At 39.1% G+C, this 25,171-nt stretch overlaps 1 protein-coding gene and 1 long non-coding RNA gene across 3 annotated transcripts in view; one reads left to right on the forward strand and one right to left on the reverse strand.

Moving 5' to 3' along the window:
- The window catches only part of DCAF10 (DDB1 and CUL4 associated factor 10), a 43,888-nt gene extending 27,449 nt beyond the window's left edge, over window positions 1-16,439 (reverse strand). For both annotated transcript variants that reach the window (XM_047829297.1, XM_047829296.1), the window contains exons 1-2: window positions 15,844-16,439; window positions 4,611-4,724 (exon numbers count right to left, since the gene is read on the reverse strand). In XM_047829297.1, the coding sequence (XP_047685253.1) occupies window positions 4,611-4,724; window positions 15,844-16,373 (644 nt within the window). In that variant the 5' untranslated portion in view covers window positions 16,374-16,439. The remainder of the gene's footprint in view (window positions 1-4,610; window positions 4,725-15,843) is intronic.
- Window positions 16,440-16,570: 131 nt separating this feature from the next.
- On the forward strand, window positions 16,571-19,132 carry LOC125150020 (uncharacterized). Its single transcript, XR_007146146.1, has 3 exons — window positions 16,571-16,850; window positions 17,008-17,255; window positions 19,072-19,132. It is a non-coding gene; the product is annotated as an uncharacterized LOC125150020 (long non-coding RNA).
- The last annotated feature ends 6,039 nt before the right edge of the window (window positions 19,133-25,171 follow it).

Raw genomic sequence — 25,171 nt, forward strand, 5'->3', positions numbered from 1 at the left:
TATATATATATACATATATATGTGTATATATATATATGTGTGTGTGTATATATATATATATATATATATATATATATATATATATATAAAACCAGTTCTCTCTTTTCCATTTCCCTGCCATTAATCTGTAACGTCCCTGCTGTCATATATCAAATTTCCATATATGCATGGGTCTGTTTCTGGAAGTTATACTCCATTCCACTAGGCACTTAATCCCTGTCCTAAGACTGTGTTTGATATCAGGAAGACTACCATCTTAGCATCCTTCAAAATTGTCTCAGATATTCTTGGCACCTTGCTGTTCCATATGAATTTTTAAGTTAAAAAAAAAAAAACCCTTCTGGTATTTTGATTAAAACTGAACTAAATTTATAGACTAATTTGGAAAGAATTGGCTTCTTTATGATACTGAGTTTTCTCCCTGAGAGAAGATATGCGTTTGTTTTTGCAAGTACCTGGCAGTACTATCAACTTGGATTCAATTTTAAATTGCTGGCTAGATGGTTTTGGACCATATAGTAGTGTGAATTTGGGCCCCATACATGCATGAAGGCTGACTTGTGGTTAGAAACTTACTGAGGAGATTTTCGGACATCCCTCTACCAAGGTCATACTCTACATGAACAGCGTGATATATTTCTAGATCACCTTAATGCTGTAAGTATAGCCCTTGGGAGTCCCAGCTTTATGCAGAGTTTTCCACTAGATTCCTCATCTTGAACTGGCCATAAAACTAACTCTCCTGTTCACTGTAACTCCTTATACATATCAAAACAGAAGATCAAGGTCACTCACTAGCATTTGGCAAATGCCTCCAGGGTAAAAGCCAGCTGAATACCAATTTACTTATTTGCATTCCTGCTTCTATTTCATTTTTGGCCCTACGATTCCTTTCTTTCTTATCAGCTCAATTATACATTAAAAAAATACATTTTAAATACATCTTATTCTGCATTTCTATTTTTAGTAGAAAGGTTGTAAAAGATATTTTAAAATCTTCTATAGCCTAATTTTTATCTACTTGATTTACTAGTTTGGTATGGAAGTGTATTAAAAGTCTCTCGCTATGATTATAGACTTGTAATTCCTTATCTGTTTTGTTTTGGGATTTTTTGTTTTATTTTTTTTTTAAATATACAAATTTCAAATTGTATACAAGTTCCTAATTACATGCTCTGAGTTGATTTTTCCTTTTATCAGTATGTACTGTTGTATTTTTATCCTTATTTAGGCTTTTGATCTTCCATCTGTCCAATAATGATAATCTATATTAGTTTTCTTTTCCCATTTCTGGGCAACTTTTTATCTCTATAAAAAGTATACAGATGATTTCGGTTTTTATTCAAATTGCTGTCTCTGTGTCTTTTAATAAAGAAGATCAATCCATTTATACTTACTGAGAACTACTCATATATTTGGAACTGTTTCTACTCCTTGTTTTCTACTTATCATCCCTTTGCTTGCTTTATTTGTTTATTTACTTTATAAAGCTTTCCTGTTTTCTACTAAACCAATCAAGTATTCAGTATTCCCTCTCCCCCCACTTCTGATTTGGAATCTATACATTATATGTCTACTATATTAGTTACCTTTAAGTTTCTTTTTCATTGCATGTATTTAATTACACATTGTTCTGAAAGAGTCTGAAGCTACTTAATATTTCTGCCTTCTTTCTGAACCTGACATGAACCTTACCATATTACACACAATCTATTTGTTGTTACTATCCAAAGCTACACTGTCCAGTTTGGTAGCCATTAGCCACATATGGCTTTTGAGTCCTTGATATGTGGCCAGTCTGAATTGGGATGTGCTCTAAGTGTTAAACACCGGATTTTGAAAATTCAACATTCAAAAATGAAAGTAAAATGTCTCAATAAATGTTATAATAGTTACATGTTGAAATGATAATGTTTTAGTCCTACTGAGGTAAATAAAACATTAAAAATTAATTTCACTTTTTTTCTTTTTAATATGACTAGGAGAAAATAAATCTAGACTTTTAGTTTTAACTTTGTTTTAAATACACCCCCCCAAAAAAACCCTAAATTATTATCTTCCTGCTATTAGTAACATTTATCATTTCACCTAATTAAATTCTTCATTATGGAATGACAGTTTACCTGGATATATGGCATGGAGCATTATTTTTCCTTAGGATTTAAGATACTACTTCATAATCTCCTAACATCAACTGTTGCTGTTGAGAAACTTTGTTATAACCTTGAATTATACCTCTGTAGGTATTCTGGCCTCTAACATTGGTGGTTTTTAAGATTTTGTCTTTATCTTTGATACTCTATAGGGTTTTACTACAACCTGTTTCAATGTACATATATCTTTAACCTATGTGACATTTAGAGTTTACTTTTGATTCAAGGATTCAGGACCTTCTTTAATGCTAAAAATTCTCTCCCTTTGTGCCTTCAAAAATTAGTTCTCCACCAATCTCTGCATGTTCTTTTTCTATAATTCTTATCATACATACATTGGAGTCTTTCAATCCTCTATGACTTTTAAGTACTCAGTATTTTCCAATCCATTAATTCTCTCATCAATGATGTAAAGGATAATATTTACCCCCTCTTTTGAGTTTTTTATATACTAACTACATTTTTAATTTCTAAGAGTTGTAGTTGGTTTTTTCCAGATTAACCTATTCTTGTTTCATCTCTTTAAATGGAAAGTATTCCTTATTTCTTTGAGCATCCTAAAAATGCTTTAAAGTTTCTCCCAACCAATGGAATACTATGCAGCCGTTAAAAAGAATAAGATTATCCCATGGGTACTAACATGGAATAATCTCTAAATATGTTATTAAATGGAAAAGCCAAGGTATATAATAGTGTGTGTAGTATGCTACCATTTATATAAAAGTGTATGTATGTACGTGTGTGTGTATGCTTGTACATGCATAGACTATCTCAAAAAGGATAGCAAGAAACTGGTAATAGTGGTTGCCTCTGGGGAGGGGAACTGGGTGGCTAGGGGACAGAGGTGGGAGATAGACTTACTTTTCACTGTTTACCCTTTTGTACCTTTGAATTTTGTACCACGTGCATGTATTACCTAGTCAAAAAAAAATAAATAATTTATTTTTAAAAATAAAGTCTTCGTTGGACTACTCCATAAAATTAACTTCATCCAGAAAAAAATGCTTGTTTTAGTTGCTGATTTTATGATATTAGTATGTCTTCATGAGTTTTGGCATTTTGGTTATAGGCTCATTTTGAGTAAGAAAGGTTTTAAGAAAGGTTTTTAATTACTTTTTTTCTTCTCCTATTTAATGATTTTGTAGTTGCCCCATTTGGATTTTTGAACCACTAATCCACAATTAGGCCACATAATGACATTAAGTCCTTCAGTTTCCTGATGATATTGGAGCTATCACACATATACATTCAATCACTGACTCAGTAATGGCTTCATTACTGAGTCAGGCCAGGAGGATGTGTCTTAATCAGCCAAAACCCACAGCCTCAGGTAGTGAATAGCTTTTTCCTTTTTTCAGCCTTTCACAACTGGGGCAGGCATTCAGCCTTTCACAAATGGGATAGGCACTCTAGTCAAATGCCTGGCTTTGTGTAGTAATTCTGGCTCTGGTTCTTGCCTCACATAAAGTACTTGGGTACTTCTGATTCTTGACAGGAACTAAAACTACCACACATCAATATCAGATGGAAAACTCAGTGGGCTTGCAGTTTCAGACCTATAACAGCTTCCCTGTGTTCCATTTCTGGCCCACGAAAATGTTTATGTTGTTTCAGAGCCTCACTATATCTTTTGTGCTATTTATTGTTCAGTGTGTTTAGAGCATAGAGGTTACATCAAAACTCAGTAAGTCACTGTGACTAGAAGCAATTTCCACGTTTTTTTTTGAACAGTAACAGTAATCGTTATAAAGGGAATATAATCTTATTACATAATGTTTAGAAAACAGAAAATTACTCATTATCCATTCATTCTAACCCATCCTATGTTAGCATTGAAAAATATTTCCTTATCTTCTGCATTTCATATTTTTAACAATTTTTATCATGATTTTTACCTATATTGTCCCAAGCATTTGTCCATGTTGATATGTAGTCCCTATGACCATCATTTTAATGACTGCATATTAATCCACCAAGCTGTTCAACTGTTATTTACTTCCCACATTATTAAGAATTTAAGGAGCTTCCAACATGCTTTTATAAAGAAGTTCTCTGTGCAAATGTGTTTTTCCCCCTCAATAGTTTGGAATGGGGAGGGGATAGGTGAGAGAGGCTAAGTAATGGGATTGCCATAATTCTACACAGATCATTAGCCCAAAGACATTGGAGGACTATTGTAATGCATGGCTGAGGTTCAGAATGATGACCCTAATACATGAAGAGAAAAGATAAAATCATATGGAAGTGAAAAATGCATTTCAGAAAAATTCTTTTCCAAAATGGTTAATAGTAAGTTTTATAATTAAAGGGATAAGTTTCACAAGGGATAAAATTCACAGTTCACAAATGCATATCATCTAGCACTGCTGGGCAAGATATTACCAATTTTCATTAACTTCCAAAACAGAATATTTTGGGTCACATTAATAAACTTCACTATTTCACTAAAATACTGACCTGATATTATTTACACAGTCTTCATGAGCTTCAGAAAGTGTTTTTATGTGCTTTGAAGATATAGGGTCAAAAAGCAGAACTTCAGTCTGTTCACAAGCAACAGTCAGCACTGACCTGAAAGCAAATGACACATTTCTCTTTAGTTTTCTAGCATTCTTTCATTATTGATATTTATTTATAATAATACAAACTATAATGAATAACTTTTTTTACCCATGTTAGTAGCAAATGTTTTTTATTTTTAAAGTTTTATTAATTTTTTTGAGGGGGGGGAGGGGCAGAGAGGGAAAGTATGAAAGAGAATCCCAAGCAGGCTCCATGCTCAGCACAGAACCTGACATGGGGCTCGATCTCATCATTGTGAGATCCTGACCTGAGCTGAAATCAAGACTCAAGACACTTAGCTGACTGAGCCATCCAGACACCCCAGTAGCAAGTATTTAAAAGATTGAAATTATCTGCTGTTGGCAATAGTAGGAAATGGTACTCTCCAATATGATAGTGAAGCATAAACTGGTACAGTTTAGGTTCGGAGAGTACCTGTGTCTATCAAACTTTCAGCACCACACTCTAACCAGCTGAGCTAAACGGCCAACCTTGTATCTATCAAACTTTTAAATGTGCATAACTTTTGACTCAGAAATTTTTTCTGGGAATTTAATCTAAAGAAATAATCATTTATAAATACAAAGAAACATAAAGATATGCTTCACTGTAATGAGAAATTGAAAGTAACCTAAAAGTACATGAAAGAGGAATGACTGATTCTATAAGCCATGGTACATAATAGTTTGCAATATGGTGCAACATTTAAAAAGAAAGGGGTAAGTTTTATGTGGATATGCAAGAACTCTAAAACACATTTCTAAATGAGAAAAGCTGGTTGCAGAAAAGCATGCATCGATGAGGCAACTTAGGAAAAAAAATTATATATAACAAAATTACGTATTTCTTTATCAATATCTATTAAAATGTACTGAAAAAGGTTTGGCATATATCCTACCAGTTAGATAAAATCAAACTTAATCTTTTCCTTTATAGTTTTTAGTATTGTCTCTTGTTTCAGCCCTTTCCTATTACAAAGTTATATAATTATAAACCTTTTATAAGTTGCATTTTGATTTCTGAAAAGCAACTGTGTTTTATTTAAGTCTTAGTTTTCTGTGGGCACTGCCTTCAGATTCAGATCTAGCAAATGAAATCTTAAGTCTTTGAAACTGCAGGCCTGGTCTCAATTTATAGTTCCAGTAATAAATGGAATTTGTACACTTAACATTAAAATACATAAAATAAAAATGTTTTTAATTTTTTTTTTTTTAATTTTTTTTTTCAACGTTTTTTATTTTTGGGACAGAGAGAGACAGAGCATGAACGGGGGAAGGGCAGAGAGAGAGGGAGACACAGAATCGGAAACAGGCTCCAGGCTCTGAGCCATCAGCCCAGAGCCTGACGCGGGGCTCGAACTCACGGACCGCGAGATCGTGACCTGGCTGAAGTCGGACGCTTAACCGACTGCGCCACCCAGGCGCCCCTGATTTTTTAAAGTAATCTCTACACCCAACATGGGGCTTGAACTTACAATCCTGAGATCAAGAGCCACATGTTCTACTGACTAAGCCACCAGAATGCCCCAAGACAGAATTTTAATTAAAAAAAAAAAAAAATTTATTTGAGAGAGACAGAACACACGTGTTTGAGCAGGAGAGAGGGGCATAGAGAGAGACAGAACCTCAAGCAGGCTCCATGCTCAGCATGGAGCCAGATGTGGGGCCTGATCCCATAATCCTGGGATCATGACCTGAGGCAAAATCAAGAGTCAGACACTCAACTGACTGAGCCACCCAGGTATACCCCCAAGACAATTTTAAGTAGCCAAATTTTTCTATTTATTTATTTATTTATTTATTTATTTATTTATTTATTGTTTATTTATTTTTGAGACAGAGAGACAGAGCATGAACAGGGGAGGGTCAGAGAGAGAGAGGGAGACACAGAATCTGAAACGGGCTCCAGGCTCCGAGCGGTCAGCACAGAGCCCGACGCGGGGCTTGAACTCATGAACCGCGAGATCATGACCTGAGCCGACGTCTGAAGCTTAACTGACTGAGCCACCAAGGCGCCCCCAAAATTTTCTATTTAGAACAAACTTTTTAGATAAAGTAGGAGAGGGAAAAAATCTAAATTGAAATCTTTTCCATATTTAGTAATCATGAAATTGTCCTTTAAAGGGTGTCCATAGGAACCCTTTTTAAAAAAATTTTAATGTTTGTTTATTTTGAGAGAGCCAGACAGAGCACAAGCAGGGGAGGGGCAGAGAGAGAGGGAGACATGGAATCCAAAGCAGCCCCCAGGCTCTGAGCTGTCAGCACAGAGCCTGACACAGGGCTCGAACCCACAAGCCGTGAGATCATGACCTGAGTGGAAGTTGGATGCTTAACCAACTGAGCCACCTAGGCTCCCTGGCAAAAGCTTTTTTGAAATATCTGGACTTCAGGATTTTTGTGCTGGTTGATCAACATGAGTAAAAATATTCAAATTAATATCCATAATTTTAAAGCTAGCCATTTTTTGTTGTTATTCAGAAGAGTCACAGAATGAACTTTACTCCTGTTTGTGCATAAAAGTAAATGAATTGCTGATTCTTGGAGAGTCTTTACCTTAAACACTGTAAGATATCTATAAAACTGATACTCATTGTTTTGTTTTAATAAAAATAATTTTTGTACATGGCATGATTTGTAACTTTTTAAAATGCACATCAATTGTCCCAATATCAAAGCCTACACTTTTCTCATTGGTTTGAAACGTGATCTTTATCATATATACGTTTTGTTTCTGGATTCTACACCCCATTCTATGCAATACCACCACATTATTACAATTTCTAAACGGTTTTCTATGTGGTAAAGTAAGATCTCCTCATTGCTTTTTTTTAAATTTATTTATTTATTTTGAGAGAGCAAGACAGCCTGTGCACAAGTGAAGGAGAGCCAGAGAGGGAGAGAGAGAATCAAAAGCAGGCTCCATGATGACAGCTCATGAAATGTGAGATCATGACCCGAACTGAAATCAACAGTAGGACGCTTAACCAACTGAGGAATTTTAAATATAGCATGTCAGGTCCTACTAAAAAACCTTGTTAGTATTTTTACTAGGATGCACTGACTTTCCAAATTAATTCAGTGGAATTTGTATCATTCAGTATTGAATCATCCATCAGTAACATATACACCCTCCCACATATTCAAGATTTTCTTAGCAAGAGTATCTTAGCAATTCTTGGGCCTTTAAACATCCTTATACATTTCAAATCAACTTATCAAGTTATGTACACACACACACAAGTCCAGCTATGGATTTTCAGATAATAAATCTATATAAAAGTTTACATAGAATTGAAAACTTTATAATATGGAGTCTTTCAATCCATGAACATGGTGTATTTCCATTTACCATGGAGATTTTTCTCCATATGGGTCATACCTATCTTTTCTTAGATTTATTCATGGGTACTTGACCATTTTTTTCATACTTTTGTAAATATTCTTTTTTAAATTTTGCTTTGCTGTTGGTGTACAGAAATGCAATTGATTTTAAAATAATTTATCCATTAATCTTGCTGTTTTAATACTTTACCCGTAGGTTACTTTAGGTTTTCTTTGTCGATAATCATATCATCTACAAGCAAATGCTTTGTTCTTTTTTAATACTTTTTTCCTTGCTGCACTGGCTAGAACTTTCGGTATAATGTTAAATAGAAATGTTACTATAGCAGGCATGCCTCTCATTCCTGATCTTCAAGAATACATTCACTGTTTCATCATTAAGTACAATGTTTGCTGTAGAGTTTTTTTGTTTGTTTTTTTGTGGGGGATAGATTTGTTATTGGATTAAGAAATTTTCTTCTACTTCAAATTTGCTGTTTTTTTCATTGATATATGTTCAATTGCATAAAAGTTTTCCAACACTTACTGAAATTATCCTAGGTTTTTCCTTCAATATGTTAATGTAGTGATTTACATTATTTTATTTTCTAAACCTTTGATTTCTACTGTAGAGCTTATTTAACTCATTTGGCTAAAGCTGTGGGCTCACATTTCTGGCTTCTCTTCCTTTCATAGATCTTGGCCCTGCAATTTACTTATTACCTTATTTCTCTAATTCCCTCAAACACAAATTTTTATATAATTAAATATTTATATTTTTTCTAGCTTTTCTAATTATTCTCTGTTGAAGGGTTGGGCCAAACCACCTACTCTACTTCTTCTGGAAAGCTATAATCTCTACTTCTTGCATCTGAAGTTATGTCACCCCTTTCATTCTGAATATTGTTTGCTTGGGCATTCTCTTAATCAATATGAGTGTTTTTCATTTTTGTCTTTTCAAAGATAAGATTTTCTCTGGTATTTCTACTGAATTTTAAAAAGTTCACCAGTTCCACTCTGTTACTCTATTTCCTTCCTTCTTTCTTTGCTTACTTTGCTATTATTTGCACATAATTTCACTATTCTTTCTTGAGATAGATACTTAGCTCATTTTTACTTGTCTTCCTTTCCAGTTTATTAATGACTATTATTTTCCTAGTAAGTACTGTTTTACTTGTATCTTACAAGTTTTGAGACATGTGGTACTTTCTTTATCATTCAGTGCTAAATATTTCTAATGTCCATTATCATTTCTTTTTTGGCCCATATGCTATTTATAAATGTTTCTTCACTTGAAAACACTTGAGGTTTTTCTAGTTATCTTTCTGTTATTGATTTCTAGTGATCACACTGTACTGATATACTGTAACTTCTTTGATAATCTTTTAAAATGTGGCCTTGTAAGTGAAAATTTTATAAATCTTCCTTGTGTGTTTGGGAAAAAAAAATGCAGGAGGCAGCTGTTACATATAGCTAAGTGTGATATTTAAAAATGTTAAACATTCAATAGTAATATAAACATGAATAAAAATTTTTCAACATTTTAAACATAAACCTATAAATTATAAAAACTCTTCCCAAGTGATATTTCTAATTAAGTTGTTTGTCATATTATTCTAGTAATTTCCATTATTTGTTAATTTTTGGAAATATTAGCCATAATCTTTTCTTTGACCCAGATGCTGCTGTCTGCACCATGAATTGGCAAAAAGAATTACATAAAGCCCCTCCAAAAATGTCCACATTAAATAGGTAGTCATTAAGTAACTTGTAGTCTTCATAAGTAATAAAAAAATTACTTAACATCAACAGAATTGTTTATCGGGCTACATCCTCTTTTTAGCTTTTGCTGAAGTAAGTATATTAAAAATTTTTAGCACTTATGCTTGTTGTTAATTTTGTGTATTAAATATGTATACAATTATGTTAATAACTAAGCCACAAAAAGAATCTGTTGATATATCATGTTTAATTATAATCCTTTAGTCCAGATGACAATATAGCAGTTAAAAGCATAATAAGCCAGGGTACAAATCCTTTGTTTAATGACCTTTCTGCTTCTCAGTTTCCTCAACTGAATGTTCCTGAGATTTATGTTGGTGATCAGTTTCATTAATAAAATGAGTGTTTACTGATGCCCATGGTAGGCAGGTATTCAGTGGATTTTAGCAAACTTAGCCCACTAAATAATGGTGAAATTCAGTAGGAATAAAATTAGGGATCTGCATCCCTGGAGTAATGACATCCATAAACCATCCCTAGAGGCCTCTTCATCTGCTGTGGATCCTGTTCTGTCATGGAGTGCACACTATGCCAAGAGAGTTAATATGTCTGGATGGTGCCTGCAGTAGTGCTAGTACTCTTGTCTGACTGACTTGTTCATCTCTCTGGATCTCCCCGGAGGCTGCAGTTCTCACAAATGACTATGTAAGAATGGCTGGGAAAGTGCCTGAGAAAGGCAGGCAGCCCCACACTAAGGGAAGCTAAACGGTCACTGGGCATTTGCCTATGGATTTTTTGTGTGTGGGGAAGGGTATCTGGCATGGATAAGGAGCACTTTGAACTGATGTTGCAGCTCTCCAGTGAGATGCTTGTTGGTAGCTTGCTGTGCCAGCTCTTAACTCTGTAGTTGTTATATAATGGGTTACTCTAGGAGGTCCCATGGAAGGTACTCAATGGGCTTGGGGCAGTAACTATTCAACTACTATGGACATATATGAATATTTTTACAACTGGTACACCTGAACCAATGTGTACTGATTATCAGGCCTGGACACGGCATACTGCCCTTTAAAGCAAGATTTTAAGTGGTGTTTTGATCTTACGTTTGTGTCTGCATAACTGAAGTATATACTATAATGTACATTAAAATCTTTCTTCATGATAAACTTGATACATATATTTTATTTTTTTTCTTTTCTTTTTTTTTTTTTCCAACATTTATTTATTTTTGGGACAGAGAGAGACAGAGCATGAACGGGCGAGGGGCAGAGAGAGAGGGAGACACAGAATCGGAAGCAGGCTCCAGGCTCTGAGCCATCAGCCCAGAGCCTGACGCGGGGCTCGAACTCCCGGACCGCGAGATCGTGACCTGGCTGAAGTCGGATGCTTAACCGACTGCGCCACCCAGGCACCCCGATACATATATTTTAAACCTAAAAGACTCATCCAAGTTCAGAGCTGTTTTATTTTCCACATGAATTGAGCTTTTATCAGCATGACCTCCATCTCTAGTAATTTTGCCTTAAATTCTAGTTTGTATATTAATATAGCTCACTAGCTTTTGTTTAGAATGTGTTTATTTTTGTCTATCCTTTTGAACATATTAAGTACTATTATACTTATTATAATTAGTAATATTTGGATTTATTTTCAGCCATTCTTTGTGCTTTCTTTTTTTTTTTTTTCCAGCCATTCTTTGTGCTTTCTTTTTTTAATGTTTATTTTTAAGACAGAGAGTGCTAGCAGAAGAAGGGCAGAGCGAGGGAGACACAGAATCCAGAGCAGCCTCCAGGCTATGAACTATCAGCACAGAGCCTGATACAGTGCTCGAACTCATGAACCGCGAGATTATAACCTGAGCCAAAGTTGGATGCTTAACCGACTGAGCCACCCAGGCACCCCTTCTTTTTTAAAAAAATTTTAATGTTTATTTATTTTTGAGAGAGAGAGACAGAGCATGAGTGGGGGAAGAGAAGAAAGAGGAGACACAGAATCCAAAGCAGGCTTCAGGCTCTGACCTGTCCCACACAGCCCAATGTGGGGCTCGTACTCAGACTGTGAGATCATGACCTGAGACGAAGTCGGATGCTTAACCGACTATGCCACCCAGGCATCCCTGTGCTTTCTATTTATTATACCTTTTCTACTTTTTTTTTCCCCTTTATTGTCTTTTTTTTGAAGTATTTCTTTCTCATTCCATATTTTTTCCTCTACTAGTCTGGAAATAATATATTCCTTCTTGTATTTTAGTGTTTAACTTGCAGATTTTAATATGCAAACATTAAAACCTAAAGTTATGATGTTAAATTCTCCCTCAAGGAAACAAGAAATTTAGAACATTCCTTCCTAATTTGTTACTGTTTTTTTTTTCAATTTTAGTTCCATCTTTGTTAATTCCAAAAGACAAAACTGAAGTTATATTTAGTTTCACATGCATATTTCCTTTCTTTATTCTTCATTCTTTCTACCATCTCAGATCTTCCTGTTGAAAACTCTTCTTTTTGAACTTCAAACTTCATTATTGAAGGTCTGGTGGCAAACTCACTGAGCTTTGCTTGTGTATGTATTTACTTCATCTTTGTTCTTGACAAAAATGTGTTCTTGACAAAAATGAAGATCCCCATTTTTATTGGGTATAGACATCTAGATTGGAAATTTTTTTCCCCCAGCATACTGAAAATAATCACCACTGTCCTCTGATTTACACTACTATTTAAAATTTTTTTTTTAAGTTTATTTATTTTTGACAGAGAGAGAGAGAGACAGAGCATGAACAGGGGAGGGGCAGAGAGAGAGGGAGACACAGAATCTGAAACAGGCTCCAGGCTCTCAGCTGTCAGCAGAGCCTGACACGGGGCTCGAACTCATGGACCATGAGATCGTGACCTGAGCCGAAGTCGGATGCTCAACCGACTGAGCTATCCAGGCGCCCCTGATTTACACTATTATTGATGACTAATTGACTATCACTCTCATAATTAATCCTTTGAAGGTATTTTTTCTCTAGCTTTTAAGATTTTCCGTTTGTTGTCCTGGAGTCCCTGTATGTCTAGAAAGGATTCCTATTTGGGGTCTGCTGGGCATCTTAAATCATGGTCTGGTGACTTTCTTCAGTTCTGGAAAGTTCTCAGCTATTATCTCTTCAAATGGGTGTTGTTGTTTTTTTGCCCCATTATCTGTCTCATTTTCTTCAGGAGCTTACCAAATATATACTATGCCTTTTCTCTCTATGCAACATGTCACTAACCTCCTTAATATTTTCAATCTCCGCATCTTTCCTGTCTCCATTTTAGATAATTTCTTCACTTCTGTTTTCCAATACACTAATTCTCCCTACAGCAGTCACACATATTGTTATCTACAAACATTATCAAATTTCATTTTTCAAAATGTCATCCTAGGAGGTGTTATTGTACATTTTTGGAATTCTTTAGAAATTACCTCTACTCCATGTATCCTTTACATTTCTTTTTTAGTGCCAAATTCTCTCTCATCTGATCTCTATTAAATTCATAATTTTAATTCTTACTTCCTGTGTCACCTCTCCTTGTCTGTACTGAGAAGTCCTTATAAGTGACAGTGGCAATGTACCTAGTAAGCTGATTTAACCCATCCAACTGAGGGTTATGAGAAATTATCTCCTTTAACACAGATGTCATTTTTCTATAAAATTATTTTAAGTCCTATGAAAATCTGGAGCATATTAGTAGATATAGTAAGAATACTAAAAAATTAAAACACTTAACTATTTTCACCTATTACCTTGACACAGAAAAGAACAGCAATGTGCAATGTTGGCCACAGTATGCAGAGACAGGTACTTTCAATGGAGTATTTCAGGCAACAGGAATGAGAATTAGTGAAATCTTCGCAGAGGGCAATTTGATAATAGGTATCCAAAATCTTCATAACCTTTGACTCATTCTAGGGAATTATCATGAGAACATAAATCTAAAAATTGTATTTATACAGGTTTTATTTAAATAAATGAAAAAATTTAAAGAATGCTGTAGAAATATATTTACATAAGTAATTCACAATATACTATGAAAAAAAGCAGGCAACAAAATGACTCCATGTTTATATTAAAATAAACATATACAGGGGCACCTGGATGGCTCAGTTGGAAGAGCATGTGACTCTTGATCTCGAGGTCCTGAGTTTGAGCCCCACGTTGAGATTACTTAAACAAATAAATAAAACCTTTTAAAATAGGTAGATAACCATATACAAAGAAAAAAATTCCTTGGCTAGCCATTCAATCTCTGCAATTATAACTGCTGTTTAGCTTCTTTTTGCTCATTTATTGCCTAGGTCTTCTAGAATGAGTATATGTCAACTGCAAATTAAACAGTGTTGAATTATTTTAAGTATCAGAATACCTACTTTTTAAAAAAATGTCTGTATGGGACACTATTGTCCATATTCAAACATAACTATCAGTAATATATTCCTCATTCTAATAGCACTGGCAATGGGAACTCCTTCTTCATAATTCGTTCTACCCGTCACCTGAACCTAAAATCCCACTTCCAGAGAGTAGAAACAGCTATTTCTGAAAGCCTGACAGAACAGGTAGGGGGGTGGGAAGAAAGAAGTTGGGGTATGGAGAAGAAAGGAACCAAATGTTTATGAGGAACAGATTCTTGGTATTTTAGGAGGAGCTTTAGGAATAGGGCTTGGATGGAAAGAGGAATGGGGAAAGGCAGTTCCGTGAATAAACTTCAGCAATAGTTTCTCCTCTCTTCCTTGCATTCAGGTGCGCATTCATTGCTATAGGTTCCACCCAACTGCTGTTAGTAAAAACCCCCAGAGATCCTAGCATCAAGCATAATTAGGAAGAAGCACCCACATCAGTGAAATGGAATATGGTGTGCCTCCTCACCATGAGATTTCAGAGTCTGCTACTTTTCTCCTTTGTTAGCGTATTTTAGGTTTTTCTTTAGCAAAAGATTTTGCTTTGTTAAGCTATCATCTTTCGGCTTCACTAGCATGACAAACTGATCCTCCAACCATAGGTCCTTTAACATACCATTTCCTCTATCTGAAATGCGTCTCTGCCCTCCCCCATCTTATCTTGGCTAGTTCATCTTCTACTCATTTTTCTGTTCTTGGTCAAATGTTATTTCTTCCAGAAACCTCAAACACCCTAGTATACAACAGGTTCCCTCAAGCTTTTATCCAATTTATAAATATATATTATGAATTATTTAGTATGGTCATTAATATGTAGTTGAACTAGTATGTCCCAAGCGTAATAAAAGTGGTCCCATTAGCTGCTTTTGCTCACCACCGCAACTTCTGCATCTGGAACATAGCAAGTGCTCAACAAATATTTGCTGAATGAGAGAATGAATAAATAAGCAGCTAAGCAAATGACTAGGAATCCAGAGGCCTTATCGGGTAAGAGTTAAATTAACTATGTCCTCTCAGGGTAGAACTGTGGGTCAAGTTTTTCCTTTGTTCCTTGTTGAACTCGTTTGTGTACTCACCAAAGTTTTAAAAATACCTGTTATTTTGAAAATTCCCCCAAACCCAAAGCAAACTGAGGCCAAACATGAAATATTTACTCTGCCAGGAAAAAGGCTGGATACCCTTAACAGAAGCATCCAGTCTAGCCTGGGGATTTCACAAATGCCCCACATCATAAGACACCACTCGGCCGCCTCGTCGTAGTATCCTCCCGGAGCCAAGGAACGTACCCTTGTCCCCTCAGGGCAAGTCAGGCGCAGAGTTCGTGGAACCTGCAGGCTCCCTACCCTCGTCAGAAGCTTCGAGGAGAAAAATGCAAGGCCGGATGACAGGGAAACAAGGAGCCTTTACTGCACACGTTATCTGCCAGGCACGTACTGCGTACCGGAGAACCGGGCTCTGGCCCCACCGCGCCGAGTCCCGAGGAGCACACAGGCATCCTGGGCCTGCCCACCTCCAAGGGCTGGGCGGAGACCTCCAACAGCCACAGGGCACTTCACAAAGTGCCGGGAAAAGGGGCCTGCGGGCCGGTGACCCCGAAACCCCCGGCCCCCCCAAACGGGAGGCAGAAGCAGGCGGAGGCCGGCACCCGCCCTCCGAGGGGCCTCGCTTACCCGTCGGGGGAGTACTCGAGGTTGAAGACCGCGCCGTGGGTACGGGTGCTGAGGTACACCGAGTCCGCGGGATGGATGGAACCATAGAGATTAGTCATGGTGCGGAAATTGTCCCGCGCCGGGTCCACGAACAGCCCACGGCCCAGACTGCGTTCTCTCAGCCACCCGAACAGCCGGGCACCCAGGCCGTGACGGCCCCGGCCCCCCGCCCTGCAGTCGGGCCCGGGTCGCCGGCGCGCCGGGGAGGGCGGTGACGGCTCTCCCTGGGTGGAAGCTGCAGAGGAGTCCAGAGCTGCGTGAGGCTCGAGCTCCCCGGCGTGTGCGGCCGAGGGCAGCGAGGGGACGCCGGGACGGCGAGGGCTCCGGGAGGGCGACGGGGGAGGGGCTGCGTCAGCCTCGGGCTGCGGCGGCGCGGGTGGGGAAGGGAGCGGCCCCGCTGCCGTTGCCTGCCCTGCATGGGATGCCGGCTCCTCAGTCCCGGTTCCGGCCGTCCCATCCCCTCCCGGACTACCGGGCCCGAAGGTAAACATGACCAACGCGCCCGCCCCCCTACTCCCGGGCCGCTGCCCCGCCGGCCGACACCTCACCGATCCCACCGCCACTTCCGGCGTGCGACGGCCTAACCCCGCCGGCTGGGAAACACGTGCTGCTCCTGGCCATCATCCGTTGGGGACCGCGAAAGTGGGGACACAGCCGACGGCGGGTGTTTTAGCCCCGAAGGGACGGTGGTTGGGAAGGACTAGCTGTGTTTGAGCGCAAATAAGGATGCCCAGGATCCTAGCTATATGGGGCAGTGTTAGCATCAGGGTACCGCGTGCGACAGAGTCAATCTGTAGTTGTCAATCATCGTGACCAGGGATGACTGGGCCTAAATGGCCAAAGGGGTGGACTATGATGATGTACTGTTATCCTCACTTTATGATAAGGTCACAAGGCGAATAAATTACCATATTGTGTGCAGGTCCCACATACCGAGTCGCATGGTGTACTGCCTACTTGGACTCAGAGTAAGTACTCAGGTTCACTATTGGCGCTAAAAGCCCAGGTCCTGGAAAACGGGGGCCTGGAAAAGGGGGCCTACTGGTGCCCTGAATATCTGCCTAACTCCCAGCTACTGCCCGGTAGGTCAGGAGTTTATCAAGACCAATGTCTTCCTCTCCTCAGGAAGGAGCGTATATCCAGCAAGAGTCACTGAATGGAGCTGGAGACCTGAATCAAATCAACCTGACAAGCAACAGAGCCTGTGGTCAATCCTGCTTACATGTGCCAGGGCACAGACAGCATTACAGATGCAAGACCCTTCACCATTGCTGTTAAAGATCAATATATACTACTCCTTTGTAAAAAAGAGTTAACAGGAACTGCAGTATTTCTTCAGGAGGGAAGGAGAGTTCAATAAAAGAAAGCTTGAGGTACAAGGAAAGGTAGATAAAAGAACTGACAACTCTTCTAGGTACTGACAACTCTTGATTGAGAGCTGTGTTGTAGAAAGCACACATTTGATGACTGAGGATAAACCTGGAGGATCTTTGTAGGAAGAGCTATCCTGTGAGGATAGATCTGAAGGATCTCCAGTATAAGGGAATGAGATTTGGAGAGCTGAACATTCAGCAAGTCCTCCAACCAGGAAAGTTAGTAGTTATTTGGCTCTCTGTCCATGAGGTGATTGAAAACAGGGCAAGAAGCAAGCGTCTTGAGTTCAGAGATCATAGCAGCCATTCCTCTGGAGGTACTCTCCATGTTGCCCACACAGAGCAGAAGGGGTAGGTAAAGGTCTATTTTGTGATTAATAAATTATGTCCCTTAACGACCCCCAACATTTGGCTGCAACAAATAACAGAGGCCCTCTGCTTGATCCCTAAGTTATGGTCAATGGCTAAAATTTTACGGTCTACAAAACACTGACCATTTACCAATATTATTAATTTTTTTAATAGGTAAAATAGAACAGTTTTTTTTTTTTATTTTTTTTTTTAAATTTTTTTTTTCAACGTTTATTTATTTTTTTTGGGACAGAGAGAGACAGAGCATGAACGGGCGAGGGGCAGAGAGAGAGGGAGACACAGAATCGGAAACAGGCTCCAGGCTCTGAGCCATCAGCCCAGAGCCCGACGCGGGGCTCGAACTCACAGACCGCGAGATCGTGACCTGGCTGAAGTCGGACGCTCAACCGACTGCGCCACCCAGGTGCCCCTAAAATAGAACAGTTTTAAAAGGTTACATATTCCAAGGTATTTAAGATACAGTTCCAACAGAAAAATATAAGCTCTGCAATGAAATTTTGTGCTGCCTCAAGATAATCAGATTTCACAGTTCAGGCAAATCAGAATTAACACACTATAGTCCCAAAACTGATTAAGAAATGTTCACTAACAATTTAGAGAATCTAGAGAAGCCAAATGAGAAGAAAATATTTTGTAGGTTTGCATGTTATCTCTGTTAGATAATGAAAATGATTCTTGAGAAGATAGCCAAAAAAGCCAACGGTGGCTATAACACACAGAACAAGTCATTCAGTAATGCCAGGGTTTGCTTTTTTCCTTTTCTTTCTTACGCTTCTTCTTAAAATGGGAGTCCTCACTTATCCCAAATAATTTTTACTAAAACCTAAAATTAGAATAAATTACATAAGGACTACAATTCTGTTGAGATGACCATGATTTTACAACTCATCAGTAGAAAAAAAAATTACTGGAAGTTACCTGAGAAGGTACTAAAGAAGTTAACTGAGAAGCTACTAAAGATAGATTAACTGTGCCTGTCCTGTTTACCCACTGCCTTTGAGAGCCTTTAAATACAACCATGTCATGTTAACAAGGAAAATGGCTGCAAATCAGTCTATACAGACCAATTTCTATTGGTCTAGACACTATTTTCAAGTGCTAAAAAATTTCCAACTCCAACTGCTCAACTTCACAGATACCAGTTCATCAGAAATGCCTAAAGCATCCTATGAACTTCTTTCCCCTGATGTTCCTTTTAGATCACAACACAAGGAAACAACTGGCAAAGGTTTCCAAAGGTTTCCGAAATTAACAAACGTTTCCTCTACGCCCAGGTATCACACACCCTGGACACGCCCAACACTTAGGCTCTATCTCATTAAGCAGGCCGGGAGCAAATTCATTTACTTTCTTCCCTATCCACTGACTAGATGTTTTTAAAAAATTACTTCCTAAGGGATGTGTTATAATGCAATGTGCCTGAAATACGGATCTTTCTGTTTAGGCTGTTATACTTTTGGAGCAGCAAGTTCACTCCTGATGTCTTTGACATCATTGGTTCTGCCCATCAGACAGAATTATTTGTTGGGGGCAAGACTGACAAAATTAGCAAAGCAACTGGACATGGCAAAAAAAAAAAAGCTGAAATGGAAGCTATATCCCAGGCATCTTCTCGATTGAAGCCTCGTACCTCAAGCATTTTGAAATGGTCATCTGTTATATCATCAGCTCGGGAAATAGCAAGTGCAAACTCCAGCATTGCCTTTTCCTGAGCAGGGAGATCAGACTTTCTCCAGTTCACACAGACGTGCAAGAAAATACACAGAAGCAGAATCTCTGTTCATCCCAGTATAGCCAATAAAACAAAGGGCCTAACAAAATGAAAAAAAATCCTAGGTTAGAGTAAAGGGACAAAGTCAGGCCAAAATCAACTTTCCAGTTAAACTTGATCAAGTCCATCGGAATGCAGACCTGAAACTCTGGCTCAGCACCACCTCTGCCAAGAAGTCTTCTTTGCTCACTCCAACTACAAGCACCTCCTCTTTCTCCTCTAAACACTATGGCATCAAAAATCTCAGAACCAAGACTCAGAGACTCTGAGTACATAAGGACCCCAAATCCCAACTTTTTCATATGAGTAAAGTGAAGCTCAGATAATTATCCCTTTGTCTCCAATTAATCCCAAACAAGATGCAATATTTGCAAAATTAATAGCCGACACTTAGCAATTACTATGTGCTAAGAATGTGCTCAGTGCTTCATATTATCTTATTTCTTCTTCTTTTTTAATGTTTATTTTTGAGAGAGAAAGAAAGTGTGAGCAGGGGAGGGGCAGAGAGAGAGGGAGACACAGAATCCAAAGCAGGCTCCAAGCTCTGAGCTGTCAGCAGAGCCCAATGTGGGGCCAGCAGAGCCCAACTGTGAGATCATGACCTGAGCCAAAGTTGGATACTTAACTGACTGACTCACCCAGGCATCCCAATATTATCTTACTTCTTATAAAAATCCTAGGAAGTAGTATTTTTATTATCGTCCCATTTTATTGGCAAAGAAACTAAAGTTCAGAGAGGTAAATTGACTTCCCCAAGGTCACACAGTTGGAAAGTGGCAGAACTAGGATCTGACTCCAAGTGTATTTGATTCCAAAAATTATACTTATAATCATTACCCTTTCTCAGGCAAAACACTGAAAACTACTAAACACCTAAAAATAGAAGAATAGGGGCGCCTGGGTGGCGCAGTCGGTTAAGCGTCCGACTTCAGCCAGGTCACGATCTCGCGGTCTGTGAGTTCGAGCCCCGCATCGGGCTCTGGGCTGATGGCTCGGAGCCTGGAGCCTGTTTCCGATTCTGTGTCTCCCTCTCTCTCAGACCCTCCCCCGTTCATGCTCTGTCTCTCTCTGTCCCAAAAATAAATAAACGTTGAAAAAAAAAATTAAAAAAAAAAAAAATAGAAGAATAATGCAGCAAACCATGGTGTGACAGCATACTTTATGGACACTAGGGAAGCAATGCCTAGAGAATGATCTTGAAAGAACAAGAGTCTGGCAACTAGGCAGGAGGCTCTCAGCAGGGCAAAGGGAAGAGGATGTACGTGTCCTGAAGTTATCTTCAGGATGGCAACAAAGGCCCTTCAAGAACAGTTTGCAAGGTGGGATCAGGAGGGTATGTTGGGGGGTAGGAAGACTGATGACCTTCAACCTGAGGAATAAATACAGAGAACAGATGTTTCTGTTTCCCAGCACAGAGGATCAGGAGTTTCACTATAGGGATCAGTAGCACTTTGTAAGCTTGGTTTACAAAAAACCCATGTTTGCTGTGCCTTTACCCTTGGTCCATTTCTCTGGGAAGAATTAGCATGATCTCTGATACCCAAAGGGCCTGACTTTGGATGAAAGAGATAGTAAGCTGTTGACTGGGGGATTGAGACCAATTTCACAACCAGTCTTGGTGGGAAAGAGAAGATGGAGGCAGTTCTAGAAATGAAAGGCAGACAGGCGTAGGCTTGGGCCAGAAGCAAGAAATAAATGAAAATGTAAGAAGCTGTTTTGGACCCATTAAGAATAATTAGTGGCTAGACTAAATTCACACTGGCAAATGCAAACAGTATCATGTAGCAGAAAGAGCTCAAGCTTTGAAAATGGACTCTGCCATATTCTAGTTGCATGCCCCGTATTAAGTTACAGCTCTGAACCTCAAGGATAAAATGGTTATAATAAGGCTCAACTTTGAGGGGGAGCTGTGTGCATTTGAGAGAATGTATGCCATGTATCCAGGACCAGGTCTGGCACAAAGTTGGGGCACAGCTAACCCCTAGTCCCAAACGTCATGCATACACAGGAGCAGATGGGCACAGTGATGGGACTGGAAGGGAACTCAAGCAAGGAGAAGAGCTGGGAGGCAGGGGGGGGGGGGCATTCCCTGCACCATATAGTGGCATGGACCTTTCCCTTTCCTTAGGTATGAAGAAGCCCTGAAACTGGCATAGGGGAGGTGGGCACCAACCTGGTCAGAGAGCACTGGGTTCTTTGAGGAGATCCTGTACCAGGCACTGTGGACAACCACGATGTATGGGTACCTGTTGGCCAGGCTGGTCACCACAATGATAAATTCCTTGTCAACTCTGCTGAGCTGCCCTACAGAGGGAGAGGAGAGGAGAAGAGACCAGTTCAGAAGCCCTGGATTGCAGCTTAGGATAACCTAGACAGGTTCAGCCATACTTCAGCAACAGACTTCTCCTCTACCCCTTCACTTGTGCATCCATTCCCAGTCTCTTGCTACCAGCTACCCTATTTTATTTTCTTCATAATACTTAACGCTTATGAAGTTAACCTGTTCTTTTATTTTGTGCAGTTGTTCATTCTTTTTTCCTCTCTAGAATATGTCTGAAAGTCTAGAAATTTTTCTGACTTACTCACCACCGTATTACCAGAGGAGTGCCTGTCATATAGAGGTTACTCAGAAAATATGTGTTGAATATATTACTAAAATTCCAGAAACATTTTCTGAGGCCCATCAGGTACTGGACTAACACTTTAAAAGGAGGAGAAGAAGAGACTTCCTAACCTCAGAGGACCTACTCCATGGGGACAGGGAGAGGCAAAGAAAGTGGGAATTCATTTTGGCACCAGGTACCATTCTGGTACATATGTAACCTTATTTCACCCTCATACCAGCACTGTACAGTAGGTATTAATGCCATTTTACTAGTAAGGACATCAAAGCTTTGAGACATTTAAGTACTTTGTTGAAGTTCACGTGCAACCTCTATGGCACCTCTATGGCAGAACTCAGATGTGAACACAGGGTCCGTCTCTTCCCACTAGGACAGAGAAGCTGTGTGGAAAGATAAGGCAGATAGCTCTCTGTATGCCATCGGAAAAGGACAGATGAAGAACGCTGTGGGAGTTGAACAGGAGGAAGAGTCTCTTGTAAGTAAAGGCAGATGAGATGGACTTTGAAGGAAAGATAAGCTTCACCAACATGGACAGGAGAAAAGGTATCTCAGAGGCACAGCAGAGGGTGAACAAAGGTAAAGACTGGAGAAATCATGAGATTTGAATGCTCCAGAGTAAAATGTAGCCCACTTTGATTCCGACAGATAGAACATAGAGGGGCTGAGGAAAAGGAGGCTGGGAAGGCAGGCTGCTGTCAGGCTACTGAGAGTCATTGTGACACACTGTCTCCCAGCACCTACTGTCTCCTCTTCAATAAGAGTCCCTTCATTTTAGACAGGCACATGGCCTACACAGCTTCCCTTGCAGCTGAGTGTGATGATGTGATGAAGTTCCAGCCAGTGGAATGTAAAGAGAAGTGATGTGACTTTCATGTCATGACTCTAAAGGAAAGGAATGTGTACCCACAAATGCCCCTTCTCTTTCTGATGGTAGCAGTGGTAAATCAGCATGAGGCAGGGGCAATCCCAAACAATAAACAACACTACACTGGCCCTTAGCAGCTCACATGGGGACTATTAGGTGAGAAAGAGAAAATACCTTGTTTATGTTTAAACCAACGTATCTTTGGGTCTAGATAACAGCAACCTAACTTGAATCCTAAGTAAGAAATCCATGATTGCCAAGCTCAAGTACCCGAACTTTATTCAGGGGGCTATATGGAGCCAGAGGACATTTAAGCCCAAAGTAAGAAAGATGAGCTGTGGTCATCACCTAACCTAATTCTATATCTATAATTATATAGTTACGTTCAGAACCCAGATTCAGAATCTAGAGGATAGCTCAACCAACTACAGTCTTTCTGAACCTCTTCCTAGCTCCACAGTGATCTGGAACTATATGGGAAGAACTCTAGCAAGCAGGCATCTGGATCTCATCCAAGAATGATTTAGCACTGTTTTTCTATTTACCTGTTGCCTTGTTGCAGATGGCATTGTAATAAGCAAAGAAGGCTCTGAATTCCAATGGCCAGTGAGACATTACTTTAAATACATTCTGTAAAAATCCCATCTGCAGGAAAGAAAAAAACCAAACAAACAGGGAAACATAAAGTGAAAATTAAGAGCAAAATAGGCAATCAGTAACTGGTAGTCACCATACGGTCTGCTGAATGCCAGATGCAATCACAGGAAGGCCACAGCCTTGGTGTCAAAGTACAACCCACACATACCTTCTTAGGATATTTATAACTTGCAGTGTTACCTCTAAAGTTACATGTGATTTTTTTGATAAGTGACTTTATGAAATTTAGACTGTGAATGTTATAACTAAACCAAGACACTTCTTAGAATTCACATTTTACTGATTTCCTACCTTTTCACAAGGGGCTGGTGGTGCTCATTCATTTATAAGAATAAATTAATAACAAGCCTTAATATCAATAAAGTACTTTGCAAAGTTCTTTCACACATCCTTCTCCACAACTCTGTCAGGTAGGCAAGGCAGGTATCACTATTCCCAGTTTACAGATAAGGAAACTAAGGCCCAGAGAGGTTGAGTGACTTGGCCAAGGCCATACCAAAAGAGGCAGCCTTGGAATTTTGACATTGGGTTTTCGGTATATTTCCTAATGGGATGTTACAGCAGACAACTATTGGCTGCTACCCAGCAGCCATTTCTTCCCACCTCCCTTGACAACGGAACCTGTATATTGTTCAGATACCAGATTGCCATGGTTTTCCGGTAAGGTTAAGCCCTTCCCCAACTCTAGTGGGTAAATCCTGATTTGTCTAAACCAACTGTGGTTATTCTATTCTACTTCTCAGTGACTGGTCTAGGAATGGGCATGTGACACCATCCTGCCCAGTAAGAAATAAGGGGAAATTAGCTGGGAACCTTCTTCTCCCTCCAAAAGGAATATGAGGAAGGGGGGCACCCTCCTAACCCCTTCTAGAAGTTGTGCAAGGATGTAATGTTTGCTGCTGCTATAGGCATCTTTTGACTGGGAGGGGACAAGTGTGAGCCCAGAGTCATCACACTGAGGAAGACAGAACCAAAAAATGCTAAGAGCCTCATCATGCTGTATCACTTAGCCACTGGATTAAACAACCCAGGAATCACCCTGTCTGTGGATCTGCTGTTATATGAGACACTGAACTGTCCTTATAGTTACATGAACTGAACTGGATTTTCTGTTACCTGTAGGGCAAAGAACCCTGATAACAGATGTTAACAACTCATTAATGGGCTAGAAGACATAATATAAAGAACCATATATATCAGCCAGGGGCAGGGGCTGAGGAAGAGGTGGGGAAGGGGAGAGGTTATGGACAGGTGAAGGTGGTACTGAGGGAGAAGCAAGGCCTCCAGACCTTTCCCTGCAGAGCAGGTGGGGTTTTATCTTTCTTATATAATGGATTTCCATACAAGATTTTGTTTGGAAAAAAATCCTTTAAGTTCTACCACCAAGTTTGAAAAACAAAAGCTTATAGCAAATGTCTATGCTCAAAGAAGGGTTTTATAATTTGGCAACATAGGTACCAACTTTCAAAAGTACCCTGAGAAAATAATTTGGGAATGTTAAAAAAAGATAAATTACAAGTTCTAAATGTCCAAGATTAGGAGATTGCTGAAATAAATTAAAATATGTCTAATATATAATACTATATTATGCAGCCACTAATTATAATGATGTTTTGACCTGTAAAAT

The sequence above is a fragment of the Prionailurus viverrinus genome, chromosome D4 (assembly GCF_022837055.1).
Source record: "Prionailurus viverrinus isolate Anna chromosome D4, UM_Priviv_1.0, whole genome shotgun sequence".
NCBI classification, from domain to species: Eukaryota; Metazoa; Chordata; class Mammalia; order Carnivora; family Felidae; genus Prionailurus; species Prionailurus viverrinus.